Source organism: Euphorbia lathyris, chromosome 1 (genome assembly GCF_963576675.1).
Source record: "Euphorbia lathyris chromosome 1, ddEupLath1.1, whole genome shotgun sequence".
In the NCBI taxonomy this organism is placed as follows: Eukaryota; Viridiplantae; Streptophyta; class Magnoliopsida; order Malpighiales; family Euphorbiaceae; genus Euphorbia; species Euphorbia lathyris.
This window is the reverse complement of record NC_088910.1, coordinates 117,316,942-117,333,522: the sequence shown is the minus strand read 5'-3', so window position 1 is coordinate 117,333,522 and position 16,581 is coordinate 117,316,942. Positions and strand designations below refer to the sequence as shown.

Here is a 16,581-nt window from a genome sequence, read left to right as displayed (position 1 = left end):
GGGGCTCCAACACAACAGTCAGACCAAGTTTCTACTGCAAATCCTTTTCTTGACGATTACGGAGGACCACGTACACACCCACCTCAGCACAATGGGGCTCCAACACAACAGTCAGACCAAGTTTCTACTGGAAATCCTTTTCTTGACGATTATGGACCACATACTCACCCACCTCAGCACAATGGGGCTCCACCGCAACAGTCAGACCAAGTTTCTACTGCAAATCCATTTCTTGACGATTATGGGCCACATACTCACCCACCTCAGCACAATGGGGCTCCACCACAACAGTCAGACCAAGTTTCTACTGCAAATCCTTTTCTTGATGATTACGGACCACGTACTCACCCACCTCATCACAATGGGGCTCCACCACATCAACGGTCAGATCAAGTTTCTACTGCAAATCCTTTTCTTGACGATTACGGACCACGTACTCACCCACCTCATCACAATGGGGCTCCACCACAACAACTGTCAAACCGAGTTTATGGTCATTCTTCTAGTCTATCTCCTGGCCCAATTAAGACAGAACTTCAACAGATCAGCCGTCATTCTTTCAGAAGACCAAACTCAATTCATAACCCTGAACCTAGCTCACCACCCCAACTCAACCCGGCTTATGGTCATTCTTTCATATTAACTCCTGGTGGATCAAACCCAATTCATAACCCTGCACCAAGCTCACCACCCTAACCCATCCCGGCTTATAGTCATTCTTTCAGATTAACTCCCACAACAACAAATGTTATCTATAGCTATAAAAGTTAGCTATTAAAAATAATTTTGTAGCTAATGTATACTAATAGCTACAGATATATCACTTTTGTAGCTATTAACAAATTTTTGCTTTGGTAAATATATTTTTGTAACAATACGTAATGCATTAGCTACAAACATTCAACTATGATAACAATGTTGTAGCTAATTAATATTTAGCTACAAATTTTGTTCAGCTATAGCAATATTAATAATTAGCAGCTACGAAAGTTAGTTATGAATTAATCTTTATAGCTAATATATACAAATAGCTACAGTTATAACACTTTCATAGCTATTTACTAGTTTTTACTTCAATAAGTGTATTTTATAGCCGTATGTAATGTATTAGCTACAACCGCTTTACTATGATAAAAAATAATATAACAAATTGAATTATTTAGCTACAAAATATACTTATTTATTACAATATTATAAATAAATAAAACCCGAAGAAAGTAATGAATGATTTTCTTAAAAGTAAAAAAAATATGTTAAGTCAAAATACATCATTAGAAAAAAAAGTATATCAAAACACATGATTAACCTCTTGAACTTTTAAGATTTTTCAAATTAAGCCTCTAATTTTTAATTTTCACACACATTGAGAAGTTCAATGTGTATGAAATTATAGTTTAAAGACCCAATTTGGAAAAACTAATAATTAGGAAATCAATCTTTAAAATCCTAAAACTTGAGGAGCTTAATTGTGTGTTTAGCCTTAAATTAATTATTAATTATTTCTATTATTGCATTTAGGACTGAGCAAACAAAAAATAAAAATTAAAAAAACAGAACCGAAAAAACCCGAACAAATATGTAATTTGGTTCGGTTCAGATTTCTCAACAATTTCAAAATTTGGTTTGGTTTGAGTATAAACCGAACAATACCAAACATTGAATTACTCTATTTTTTACGAAACTTTTAATAAAAGCCAAGCCAAAAAAAGAGTAAAATTAACCTTATTAAAATTAGAGGAAAAAGCCACATGCCATGAAAATTTATGGTTATGTCAAATCTTATTTTGAATTTTGTTATTTGAAAAGTTATCAATAATTAATTATTTTGAAAAAGGTTAAAAAATGGTGGTTACCTTTTAATTTATGATATTTTCTAAAATAAAAATAAATCTAACTGATATAATATAAATAAAAATTATCAATTCAATGAAAGCCAAAATATTATTATCATTTGTGATGTTTATATCAAAACACTAAAATTAAACTAATTAAGCCCAACACCGTGTATAAAAGAATGGAACAATAAGATTAAATCATTTTAATCCCACACCCACTACTATATATATATATATATATATATATATATATAGTGGCGGAACCAGAGATTAAATATTTAATAATAAATTTTTATAACATTAAAAAAATTATATCACGTAAAATTCAATAATTTTTAACATAATAATTTGGGGGACTAATTTTAACCGTGCGGTTGATTGTAAATTTTCAAAGTCCAGCCTCCAACGCGTTAAAACTGTAAAAATGTTATCATTTTTTAGAAATTAGTATTGAACTAATAGAAAATTAAACATGTTTACTTTTTTTAATGGTAAAGACATAATAAAAATGAATATTAAATATGTTTACCTTTTTTAATGGTAAAGACATATTAAAATGAATTCAATAGTGTAATAAAAATAAAAATAAAGAGTCCATTTAAATTAGTTAATAATGGTAACATGTTTTTATAATTATTGAAAAATAAAAGTAAAATAAATAAAAACTTTTTAAAAGAAAATGAGGTTGGAGGGAGTTGAACATAGGACCTCTCAAATAAAAGTAAGCATCTTTAACCATCTCATCTACCTTTAAACATTGAAATAATACTACATAGAGGCAATATAATTCTCTTCAAAATATTATCAGACACCGTTACTAAAAAAAAAATTCAATTACGTAACGTAACGTAACATAACGTAACGTAACATAACGTAACGTAATATGACGTTACGTAACATAACTTAACATACCGTAACTTCAAGTAACATAATGTAACAGAACTTAGCGTAACATATCAAAATTAAACAAAATGTACTGTAATGTACTAATGTAACTTAAATTAACATAACGTAACGTAACGTAATGTAACGCAACGTAAGGTAACGCAACGTATCATATTGTATCGTATCGTAACGTAATGTAACGTAACTTAACTTAACGTAACATAACATAGATTTGGATGTAGGCAAAGTCAATTGGGCCGTAGGCCAATCTCAGCCCGTGGCATGGGCCAAGGCGTGGGTGTTAGCGTGGGAAAGGCATTGGGGAAGATTTGCGGCTGAATTATGGAAGGCCAAGCCATCGATGAGAAGTTGCGGCAGTGACATGAAGATCAGGCACGTCGACTATGTCGACTGGGGGAAAATATAGGCGAGTGGTGAATGGAACATATGAATGTCCACTGGCTGTGGGCTTGGACTCAGCGTAAAAAACACTATAGGGGGGACAAGGTCTCAAACGTCAGATCTCCGCCAACTCCTGGGCCAGTTGTCGGGACTGGTTTAAGCGATCCACCCTAGTCCACTAGGGACTAAGAGAGTTGGGCATCCAGCCTTCGGGAAGGGAGGCGAATGTCTCCGTTCGGGAGGAATCCTAATGAACACTTTGGGTTGGCCCATAGTGCGGGTTACACATATATATCGAGGCGGTAAACCCCTCCGGGACGGATTACGGATATATGAATTGATGGGATGCCTGATGTTTAAAGGAGATAGACCCCTTCGGATGGTGTTAGCTAGCCGAGTCTCGGGGAAACCTTGGTGCCACACGGGGCTTTGGCCAGGCCACACGTAACGTAACGTAAGGTAGCGTAACGTAACGTAACGTAACGTAACGTAACGTAACGTGACATAACGTACCGTAACTTCAAGTAACGTAATGTAACAGAATTTAGCGTAACGTATCATAATTAAACGAAATGTATCGTAATGTAACTTAACATAATGTACTAAGGTAACTTAACTTAATGTACTGTAGCGTAGCATAACGTAATGTAATGTAACGTAACATAACGTAACGTGACGCGACGCGACGCGACGTGACGTGACGTGATGTAATGTAACGTAACGTAACGTAACGTAACGTAACGTAACGTAACGTAACATAACGTAACGTAACGTAACGTAACGTGACGTGACGTGATATGACATGATGTGACGTGACGTGATGTGAAGTGCCGTGTCATGACGTGATATGACGTAACTGTTGAAACACCTTTCCACATGATTTTGATTTGATAAAATTATTTAAGTGATGATAAAAATATTCTAACACATTAAATTTAAATGCTTTGATTTATTACACTAATGTGTTTGTTCAATGTTGAGTTTAATTGTTTATAAGACATTGAGATTAAAAAGCCCAAAGGCCCATAAAGTGGAAGTCAAGCCTAAATCAACATTTCAAGACCATTCGGCTCAAGAGTTCAAAACGAAGCCGTATCAAGTAAAACGACGACTCAGCAAGAGAAGGATCGAGAAGCCTTCAAGGCAAAAGCTTCAAGTGGAAGCTGCTGAGTTGGACGGCAATGCAGTCTGGACAGTGGCAGACAATGTTCAACTTCCAGACAAAGTATTTCACTTTGGGAAAAGTTCAGAAGGCGCATGAAGCTGTCTCGTGGACTTTTCCTTAAATGTCGAAACATTCTGTCGAAGACTGACGAAGACAGAAGATGCGTGAATCCTATTGGCCAACGACGCTGAGCACGCCTAGAGTGATAATGACAGGAAGCCGTTTCCCTCCAACGGTTATTTCGAAATTCGAAATGACCAGGTGCCTCAAGTGTCACTATATAAAGGCCATCCATTTACTTCAATCGATGCAGATCTTCAATTAGTCGAAACGCTGACCAAATTCATACTTGAAGTTTCTGTGAGAAAAGCAAAGCAAATACCTTACACCAATTTTCATATTATTGTGTAAAAGTCTAGAGTGATTTTCAATCATCTAAAGTGTCTTAGTAATTGTTGTTTACGACAAACACTTTATCATTTCTAGAAGAATAGAAAGGAGAGGCTGAGTATTCGGTTATAGTACTCAGCGGTAGATATAGGAGTGAGTAGAGGTATAGAGGAAGGTACTCTTGTTATACTCAGCTTCTATCTGTAAAAGGTTTCGTGCTCTACCTTTAAAGAGCTCAGTAGAGAATTCAAAAAGCTCAGAACGAGTTCCGGGGACTGGACGTAGGCGGAGAGGCCGAACCAGGATAAGTCTGCTGAGTAATATCTTTCTAACCCTTAAACTCCTTTAATATATATTGCTTGCTATAAAACTGACTAAGTAAAGAACTCACGCTGAGTTAAGTCTACTAAGAAGTTGAGTTCAGGAATAGACTCTAAGTGTTATTTCCTGACTCAAGTAAAGAAGCAGACTTAGTCACAAGTTGACTAAGCTTGTGTCTCGTAACTACTTAGTGACGCTGTGTAAATCTTTTCATAAGAAAAGAAGTCAGCCTTAACGGACAAAATTTTAAATAGTTCCTATCCCCCTCCCTTGGAACTAACTTGTCACGTTATAAGGGACCAACAGTAACGTAATGTAACATCACATCACGTAATGTAACGTAACATAACTTAACGTAACGTATCGTAACATAACGTAACTTAACGTAACATAATGTAGATTTGGATGTAGGCAAAGTCAATTGGCCGTAGGCAAATCTCAGCCCGTGGCATGGGTCAATGCGTTGGTGTTAGCGTGGGAAAGGCATTGGGGAAGATTTGCGATTGAATTATGGAAGGCCAAGCCATCGACGAGAAGTTGCGGCAGCGATAGGAAGATCGGGCCCATCGGCTATGTCGACTGGGGGAAAATATAGGCGAGTGGTGAATGGAACATATGAATGTCCACTAGATGTGGGCTTAGACTCGGCGTAAGAAACACTATAGGGGGGACAAGGTCTCAGGCGTCGGATCTCCGCTAACTCCTGGACCAGTTGTCGAGACTAGTTTAAGCGATCCACCCTAGTCCACTAGGGACTAAGAGAGTCGGGCATCCGGCCTTCGGGAAGGGAGGCAAATGTCTCTGTTCGGGTGGAATCCTAACAGACACTTGGGTGGGCCTATAGTGTGGGTTATATGGATCTAGGTTTAACCCCGGTAAACCCCTCCGGGACGGATTACGGATATATGAATTGACGGGATGCCTGATGTTTAAATGGGATAGACCCCTTTGGATGGTGTTGACTGGTCGAGTCTCGGAAAAACCTCGGTGCCACACGGGGCTTTGGCTAGGCCACACGTAACGTAACGTACTAATGTAACTTAACGTAATGTACTAATGTAACTTAACGTAATGTACTAATGTAACTTAACGTAACGTATCATAACTTAACGTAATGTACCGTAATGTGACTTAATGTAATGTAATTTAATATAACGTAACTTAACATAATTTAATGTAACGTATCGTAACGTAAGTATTTTAATAATTAAAACGAAAAGGAAAATTTATCAAATAAGTAAAATTTAATATATTTTGATGATGAAAAGGAAAATGTATCAACTAAGTAAAATTTATATAATAACGAAAGTATTCAATAATTAAAACATTAATTAATTTAAGTATCAAAAATTATAATTAAAACAATTAATTAAAACATGGACATTATTTAAGTATCAAAAATTATAATTAAAACAATTAATTTAGCAAGGAATTGATTATCATTTGATAATTAATGGTGTATGAATTTAAATGGTAGTAAAACATAAGTTAGTTATTATTTTTTTAAAATAAAATATCAAATATTAAAATGATGAAAATAATAAAGAGGGGGAAAGCTTCCGTGTAAAATTTTTAAGTTGCCCGCCTAACCGACTCACTCTTCCCTCTAACTCTTCATGTTTATCGCTTCTTAGTGCTAACAGTCGTGTTGTTCCTTCTTTCTCTTTACAACCACTAATCTTTTGGGATCTCATGTTTATCTCTATTTTATTTTTTATTTGCTATTGTTTCATATTTAATTTAACTCCGCCTGTGAGGGTCACTTGGTGGCCTTTACAGCCGGTCCCAAGCCCGGACAAAGGAGGAGGGTTGCGGTAGGTTTGTGGCGGCCAGCGTAAAACTTAGCCACATCTTATGACATGAACCATAATATAAATACCGTTGGGGCGTTCCCTACTCAGCGATGCGCTGCACTTCCTAGACCCGGGTGTAGTGATAAATGTGCAAGGGTTGCTAGGTCGTCGCCCCGAAGCGGCGCGCCACCCCAGGACCCGGGGGTGGTGTCAAATATGCAAGGGTTGCGGGTAAATAAGCTAGTCCACGGTAATGGTAGGGGTAAGGGTAGTAGGTTACGCTTTGGGACATGGAACATAGGTTCTTTGACAGGAAGATTAGCTGAAATTGTAGATGTTATGAAGAGGAGGAGAATAAATATATTATGCCTACAAGAAACCAAGTGGGTTGGAGCCAAGGCTAGAGAGATAGCTCCTTGGGGTTATAAGCTTTGGTACTCAGGAAAGGATAAGGGTAGAAATGGAGTAGGTATTCTTATTGATAGGGAGTATATTGATGAGGTAGTAGCGGTGTCTAGGAAGAGCGATAGAATTATGAGTGTTAAGCTAGTGATAGGGGATGAGGTTGTGAATGTCATTAGTGCATATGCGCCACAAATAGGATTAGATGTGTCTATAAGACAAGCTTTTTGGGATGACTTAGAGGAAGTGGTGCAACAGGTTCCTAGGGATGAAAAAATGGTACTAGGGGGTGATCTCAATGGACACGTGGGTTCTAGGCGAGATGGGTTTGAGAGTGTTCATGGAGGGTATGGTTTTGGAGATAAGAATGAAGCAGGAAATGATATTTTGGAATTCGCATCAGCCTATGACTTGAGTATCATGAACACATGGTTTATGAAGAGAACATCCCACTTAGTGACTTATCGGAGTGGCGGTAATGCGAGCCAAATTGACTTCTTCTTAGTAAGGAGTGCTTGGAGAAAGAGTTATATTGATTGTAAGGTGATCCCTGGTGAGAGTACGACAACCCCACATAGAGTAGTGGTGCTAGATTTTCGAAGTAGGAAATGTATAAGAAAACAAACACCTCAAGTAGAGACTAAGATTAAGTGGTGGAAATTGCAAGGGGAGAATCAACAAAAATTTGTGGATGAGATGACCAAAAAAGATATTTGGACTTGCAATATGGATTCAGATATAGATTCGATATGGAATAAGATGGAGCATAGTATAAGGGAAGTAGCGAAGGAAGTTCTAGGGGAATCTAAAGGTAGCATGCCACCGGGTAAGGACACATCTTGGTGGACAGAAGAAGTACGACAAGCAGTAAAGAGTAAGAGAGAATCCTATAAACTATTGGGGAAATGTAGGAGTGACGAGAACTACGAAAAATACAAAGAGGCTAAAAGGGAAGTAAAGAAGGTCATACGAGATGCTAGAGCAAAGGTGAATCGGGATCTGTATACAAGATTGGATACGAAAGAAGGGGAAAAAGACATATATAGAATTGCTCGGATGAGAGATAGGAAGACGCGAGATCTCGGAAAAGTTAAATGTGTGAAGGATGTGGACCAGAAAGTCCTAGTTGGAGATAAGGATATCAAGGAACGATGGAGGTCCTATTTTGATGACTTATTTAATGGAGATCGCCAACAAGATGTTGGAGATATAAGTATCCATCACGATATGATAAATCATGAATGCCTGCGGAGAATTCAAAAGGGTGAAGTCAAAATGGCATTAAGTAAGATGAAGTTGAAGAAAGCAGTAGGACCTGATGGCATCCCTATTGAGATTTGGAGATGTTTGGGAGAAAGAGGAATCGAATGGTTGACGACGTTCTTCAACAAAATTTGGAGAAACAATAAGATGCCATCAGAATGGAGGAAAAGTACCTTAATCCCTTTGTATAAGAACAAAGGCGATGTCCAAGATTGTGCCAACTATCGGGGAATCAAATTAATGAGTCACACTATGAAACTTTGGGAGCGAGTTATTGAACAAAGGCTAAGGAGGACGGTGAAGATCTCGGAAAACCAGTTTGGCTTTATGCCGGGAAGATCAACTATGGAAGCCATCCATCTAATGAGACAATTAATGGAGCACTATCGAAATAAGAAGAAAGACTTGCATATGGTTTTCATTGACTTGGAGAAAGCATATGATAAGGTACCAAGGGAAGTACTTTGGTGGGCCTTGATAAGGAAAGGCATTTCGCGGAAATATATTGACATCATAAAGGACATGTATGAGGAAGTATGCACGAGTGTACGTACTAGTGTTGGGAAAACTGAAGAGTTTCCTATTACGATTGGAGTGCATCAAGGTTCCGCACTAAGCCCATTTCTTTTTGCCATCGTTATGGATGAACTAACAAGTTCACTTCAAGATGGTATACCATGGTGCATGCTGTTTGCAGATGATATTGTGTTGGTTGATGAGACGAAAGAAGGAGTGGAGATGAAGTTGGAACTATGGAGGCAAACTCTAGAATCTAGAGGCTTTAAGTTGAGTCGAAGTAAGACAGAATATTTGGAGTGTAAGTTTAGCGGCCGTAGGAGTAGGGAGGCAGGGACAATCACCCTAGATGGGAGAGTTGTTCAGGCCTCGGATTGCTTCCGGTATTTAGGATCTATTATCCAAACGGATGGAGAAGTAGATGGAGATGTTGCCCATAGGATTAAAGCTGGTTGGTCGAAGTGGAAGAGTGCTACGGGTTTCCTTTGTGATCCCGGCATGCCTAATAGATTGAAGGGAAAATTCTACCGGACGGCAATTAGACCAGCATTGTTATATGGTACGGAGTGTTGGGCAGTGAAACACTGCCACATCCATAAGATATCGGTGGCGGAGATGCGTATGTTGAGATGGATGTGTGGTCACACGAGAAAGGACCGGGTGCGTAATGAAATAATTAGGACAAAAGTAGGGGTTACATCTATTGAGAATAAAATGAGAGAAAACCGACTAAGGTGGTTTGGCCATATGAGACGTAGAGCGCTTGATGCGCCGGTTAGGAGAACCGAAGAGTGGCAAAGGGATGTAGTGGTGAGGGGTAGGGGAAGACCTAAGCAAACTTGGAGGAGGGTGATCGAGAGTGATATGAGTTTATTGGGAATTGAGGAAAATATGGTAGTGGATAGGACGGAGTGGAGGGAGCGAATCTGTGTCGCTGACACGACTTGATTTTCATGGTTTTATATGATGGTTCATGTTAGCCGACCCGAATCATATCGGGACTAAGGCTTTGTTGTTGTTGTTGTTGTTGTTTCATATTTAATTTTTGATCTAATCTTCTAACGTGGAGGGATGGGTTTGTGGTTATTTTAAATTGGAAAACCCTAACTAATTCTTTTCTGTTGTTTGATGTGTAAAGAGAAGGTCGAAAACTTGAAGGTTGAGAATGTAAGGGGAACGTGGATGGTGATCGGATCCACATCAAAAACATTATTCACAAGAGGATTCAGGTATATCTACATCAAAAATTTATTCAAAAGAGGGTTCATGGCTTATCGACCTATTTTGATGTTATGGTTGTTTCAAACAGTTCTCACTTTCATTCGATTGAGAAGTCGAGGGATTGTATGGCGGTTCGAGATGGTCAAATGGATGATATCGAGACCGAGAAGCTTATAGCTGAGGCCGTGTTCAAGGTTTCTTCCTTTTCTTAATTCTTAATTCTGTTTTTTCTTTTGTTTATGTAATTCGATTTCTGGAATCACTGCTTAGTTTAACTGAATTACCTCGACTTTTCCCTTTTAGTGGACTATTATACAATACAATTACTGAAGTGCACTTTATTTTTGATCTTCAAAGTGAAACTTGAATCTGTGTACAATGACCTTTGGCACATTAATGGTAATGGAAAATGGGATAAAATATATGATTATGGCTGAGATGACTTGTTTGTTTTCTAGGGGAATAAGAATATTGTGTTTACAAGTGGCTAATTGTTATGTAATGTGCTTGTTTCTAATGTTCAGATTCAACTTGGGGAGTCAAGATATTGATCCATCATTATACGAAGGTGAATCAACCAATCTCTCACAACATGAATTAGAAGAAATCAGGAGGGTTAACGCAAGCCATACAAGCACCAATAGAGAGAAAGGTCCAATCGAATTAAGGCTGGTGAAACTTTGCCTAGAAAGGAATATACCTTATTTAGGGATATGCAGAGGATCACAGGTTTTGAATGTTGTCTGCGGAGGTAGCCTTGATCAGGATATAGAAAAGGAATTATATAAGGATTGTGATGATTCTGAAAGAGTTAAGCAAATTGATTATGAGAATTATGATGGGCATAGACATGTGTCAGTAGTTGAGAGTAATCCTTTGAATCCTTGGTTTAAGGAATCTCTGGAAGAAGAAAAAATGGAGATTTGTGTTAATTGTTATCATCATCATGGTGTGAAAAGATTGGCTGAGAGATTAGCTCCTATGGCGTTTGCGGTTGATGGATTGATTGAAGGGTTTTATGATCCTGATGCTTATAATCCTCAAGAGGGGAGGTTTATAATGGGTTTACAATTCCATCCGGAGAGAATGAGACATCCTGATAGTGATGAATTTGATTATGCAGGATGCCTAAGAGCCTATCAGGAATTTGTCAAGGCTGTAATTGCCTATCAGAAGAAGGTGAATAGAATAGAAGTAAGCAAGTTATGGAGAAGAAAAGAGAAGTTATAATTGGAAGCTTCTCTCTTGCAAGAAATATGTATAGTAATGGTCAAGAGATGCACCCAGGCCCATCTGAAAAATAAAATAGGCTGAAGCAGATGGGAGCAACAGTGAGGAATGGAGGTTCCTACTTTCAGAAATTGAAGTTGAATGAGGAAAGGGATAAATTAGCAACTTCTATGATGGCCAAAATGTCAGTATAACAGTTATTTGATCTCTTGTCTTTCAACCATATGATGGCTAATATTTGCTCTCAAGTTTTGGACGCAAAGGTTCATTTTCATTCATAATATGTATATATAAATCTAGCTTCTCTTAGTTAATTCATTTATGTTCTATATTTAGTTACTGCTTTTCTGTTTGCATCACACGCTAGAATAATAGTTACTGCATTTCACCATGTGAATTCCATATGATAGTCTGCTTTAGCCGATCAAATGCATCCGTTGTTCACTTGCGTGTGTTACTTTTTATCCACAAATAGTTTCAAAAGGAGCACCTTAGTAGAGCCACTCTTCTCAATCCGTGTATAGCCAACAAGGAAGCAGAGCAATTGTCAAAAGCATGTGGCTTACAATGCATGGAATGAGACAACATTTTGCTAAGGTGATTTCAGGTGATAAAACAGAGGAATGTTCAATTTATATGTTATTTGTTGTATTATGCGTAAAAATGGGAGACTTATACATTCATGGAAAAAAAAAATACATCAGAAATAATTGGCTTTGTCAGTATTATCCTTCATCATTGTTTATATAGTTTCGCCCCTTTGTTTTGTTATGGTCCTAGAACTGTTATTTTATTGTTTACAATGTGTGCTCATACTCGTATACAATTCCAGTGATAATAGGTGAATGGAATATTTGACAATCTTTGCTTAATGTTAGTTACCATTTTATTTAAGACTCATATTTATCTTGTTATACAATTCCAGTGATACGTGAATGGGATATATAACCTACGAGATGCTTCAAACACACACTCTTGTTGTCCAATATGCATTATTTGAACATGGTAAGATTTTAAAGGAAGTCAAGATTGAACCATGCTTTCTAGCTTTAATTTGAACTTTTTTATATTGCAGGGTGGAAAGAAAGATAGGTTGAAGGGGTGTTATTGGCCTTGAGGAAAGCACCAACATGTAGAGATGGACTAGTTTGTCACACAAAAAATTAGAAATGGATCGAGAAATCTCAATGTGCAAACAATCAACATGAATTTTAACCTTAAATATGTATAGTTTTTGTTGTTGTTGTTTTTTTTGTTATTGAAATATTATAAAAGGGTCTTTGTTCTTATATCATGAATTTAGACCTTTCAATCCTTAGCTTGTTGGATGTTTTGAAGTTTCTTTGGTTGATGAGAATGAGTTTTTGGAATTTCTTATTTACTTTGAATATGATCATTTCAATTTTTGAAGATTTTTTTAGCAATATATACATATAATATATAGAATTAGAAAATCAACAGATACAAATTTATGGTAGAATTTTTCTTACCTAACTATTTGTCTTAATATTAAGTTTTTAGCTATGTCTTTAGTATTTTTATGGCTGTTTATATTAACATTGTGCTACAAGTTAAATACTTGTGGCAGAAAAGTTAGAATTTTCAGCTACAAATATTATTACAAGTAGCTAAAGTAAAATTTATCCTAAACTTAACTTCTCGTAGCTAATTACATTAATATTTAGCTATAAGTTAAATATTTTCATTGCAATAAATAATATTATTATAGTTACATTTTTTTATTTTTGTAGCTATATGTCTATGTTATTAGTTACGGGTAACCTAAATCACGTAGCTAAACCTTTAGCTACGCCACTTCTAGCTACGACAAGCTACGAAATATTTTATCATAGCTAAATCATTTTGTTACGGAACTTTAGCCACAATTTTACCCGTGGCAATAAATGATATTTGTTGTAGTGTCCTACCGGATCAAACCCAATTCATAATCCCGGACCTGGAGAACCACCCCAACCCATTACTGATGAACTTCAACGTTAAATAACATGTTATATATCTTGTTTAATTATGTGAAGTTCTATTATATATGAAAATTATGAACACATCCAATAATATATTTAGTAAAATATAATATGCATCTTCATGTTATTTATGATCCATTTGCTTTTTCATTATTATTATTATTATTATCTGTCATTTTTAACAATGCTTGGTATGAAAATATATGCCAGAATGAAAAATGGCAAAAAAAAAAAACATAATTAAGCTTATGAAGTTTACTTGTTTTAAAGATCAGGTCTGTTTTCAATTATTTTTCCACATTGAACCTTGATAATTGATTTTGTTATGAATTTGGCTCTTATTTAATTTTTCTGTAGAGTTTGGAAAATGAGAAGATATTGATTTGTCGATTCTAATGCTGAAAATTGCAAAATGGGAGAGTGGAAGATCGAATTTGGAAGAACCTTAATTTCCATAATTTCTTGTTACTTTTTACTCTATACCTTATATTCATTGCCTGCTTTGCTCCATCTGCGGCTGGAAACAAGCCTTAAAAGAAACAGACCCCAAACAGCGAAAAGAGCGCCCCTCGCGCATTCACTTAGTCTGATTCAACTCCTTCTCTTTCTTTCTGTGGCATTTGTCCCTGAGACTAGAATAAGAAAAGATGAGGGGAGGCATTCTTCAAGCAAGATCGCATTCAGCAGGAAGGAATGCGTAGGAAATCCCATCTATACTATATATATAAAATTATAGGAAGAAGCCTAAGAACTTCAAGAAAGGTAAGTAAGAGGTGTTTTTTCTCCTTACACTATTTGATCAGGTAAATAAAATTCTTATTTTTATTTGTCCACGTCAATTTAAGCTGAATGACCCTAACTATACATGCCCCCAAACTCGATAGAAAAGTTAAATAAGGACAGAATCTATAACAGAATCAATGTTCAATGGCGTAATGTGAAAACATAATTGATCAAAGGATCTTTAATACAATTAAAATTCAGGGGCTTAATTATATATATATATTTTTTTTTAACATGAAAAATTCTATGAGATCAGTGTGAACCTGTTGATGATAATAAAAACAACATTCAAGGAAAGATAGAACATGCCTATAATGGAGCAAAGCATATTGCATTCTTCAATTTCACAGGGTAGCATCAATTTTCTTTCTTAATTTTATAAACACTAAACAATTTGAAGTTTTAATTCACTAATTATATATAATATTGTTAGCAAAATATGCTCAATTCAATCTTAGTGCGTGTAGATTTTGTGCGGACATGTCATGAAAATTAGTTTTCAATTAATTTTATATTTTTGGATTGTTATTATGGGCTTTAAACTTACTTTTTAGAAAACGAGACGATTGAGCAAATGCTGAAATCTTAGAAACGATGTCTGGAGTAATTCAAATAATTCAATCATGAAAACTTAAGGCCAATGACTTTTGGATTGAAGAAAACCAAGTTTAAAAGTTGGGAAGCTGTTGCAAAAATGGTGGATAAATCTGACGAAGCCATGCCTGGAAATTTAAGTGACGAATTCTTGTTTAAAACAAGTAGGAAATTGAATGCTTGGAGTCTAAAATTGAGAGTTTGAGATTTTTAGAAGATTGAAATGGTTGTAATTGAGGGTTTTAGAGTTAATTGGAATGTTGATTAGAGCTGTCTCATTGGTTAAAATGACAACATAAGATGTTTGCCAAAATTGTTGATGTCAACATTTGAAATTCGTGAGTTTGTTAAAGCAGTAGATTATTATCCAAATTTTTCAATTGTTTTTAGAATCCACTTAACTATTTGAGATCATTAATGTCACAAGAAATGTTAAATAGTTTGGTAATTTTATGTATTGAGATAAATATGTTACAACATATTGATCTAGACACTATTTTTTAGTGATTCTACATCTACAAATGCTCATAGATAATGTGTTGTATGAGCAACTGGGTATTTAATTTTGAAATTAGAGGTTTGAGCCATTTTAGAGGTTGACTAATCAAACATCTAATAGTTTTTATTAATCCATGAGTTTATACATATTATACTAGTCAGTCCATCTGTTTTAAAAAGTAAATTATAGAATTCCAAAGTTTTGACAAAACTAACTATTTGGTTCTTTTCATCCATAAATTTTAAATTAATAACAAGTTTATCCTTATATAATTAATTAATTGATCAGAAATGTTCACATGCACCTTAATGATGGTTTTAATCGGTACGAAATCTGCCTATCGAAGCAATTTTTCCACGTGAGGGATGGTTTTTCCATTCGCCACAATTCTGTCGCCAAAGAGGACTGGAACTATAAATTAGTGACTAAAATCAGTGACATGGTAGGATAAAATTTATCAACCGATATGTAGGGCGGTAGGAACTGCCCCTATTCCTAGTTCTGGAATGCCGGGACTCTGAACTGTAAGGGGCGGTTTTAGCACCCCTACTCATGATTCTTATTTTAATTTATTTATTTATATATAATTATTTATATTCCAATAAGGTACCTAATAATAATATTATTTAAATCCTCAAATCATTCCAAAATACAAATATAATATTCAAATATTCAAATTTTGATACATTTATAAATTCAATACATGATTCTAATATTAGAAAAGAAACTAAATTTAGTATTCATTTCAATAACATGAGATCCCCTCTTGATTCTAAGGTGTGGATGCTTCGCCTCATCCGTGCTCATTGAATACCTTAATGATTTAGCCATATACTTCCCCATCAACCTAAAATCTTCCACAAGAATTGTGGATGTAGAACAACATAACAATGACTACCCTTTTTCTCAAAAAGATGATACTGAATTTATAGCGTTTGATCAACATATTATATCAGACTATGTTGTACTGAAACGGAAAATAGAAACTGAAGTGGAAATGGAAACTGAAACCGATACTGGGAAACATTATTTTTAAGAAACTAAGAAACTTTAGCAGGTAATGGAAATGGAAACAGAAATAGATACGAATACCGCAAAGAGTGGTTAGCTCATGTACTTTCTTTGAAAGCCCAATTCTTCTCCTCTTAAGGGTAGCTTTTCCTGCTGTGTCATTCCCTATCCACGTAAGTTGAACCTTCTTTCTCATCATTGTTGATATGCTCTCTCTTATTCTTCTGTGTAACTTTGAACTTCTTAGTTGACTACACTTTTTTTTATGTTTCAATTAAACTAGGATACC

At 35.7% G+C, this 16,581-nt stretch overlaps 1 protein-coding gene and 1 pseudogene across 1 annotated transcript; both read left to right on the top strand.

The window, feature by feature from the left end:
• Positions 1-9,161: 9,161 nt before the first annotated feature.
• On the top strand, positions 9,162-10,405 carry LOC136219224 (uncharacterized; the record flags this gene model as incomplete). The annotated part of the gene is made up of 3 exons (XM_066006524.1): positions 9,162-9,647; positions 10,116-10,201; positions 10,282-10,405. Coding segments are annotated over 3 exons (696 nt in total), but the record flags the coding sequence as incomplete, so codon positions are not given.
• Positions 10,406-10,571: 166 nt separating this feature from the next.
• Positions 10,572-12,646, top strand: LOC136219222 (putative glutamine amidotransferase GAT1_2.1; annotated as a pseudogene).
• The last annotated feature ends 3,935 nt before the right edge of the window (positions 12,647-16,581 follow it).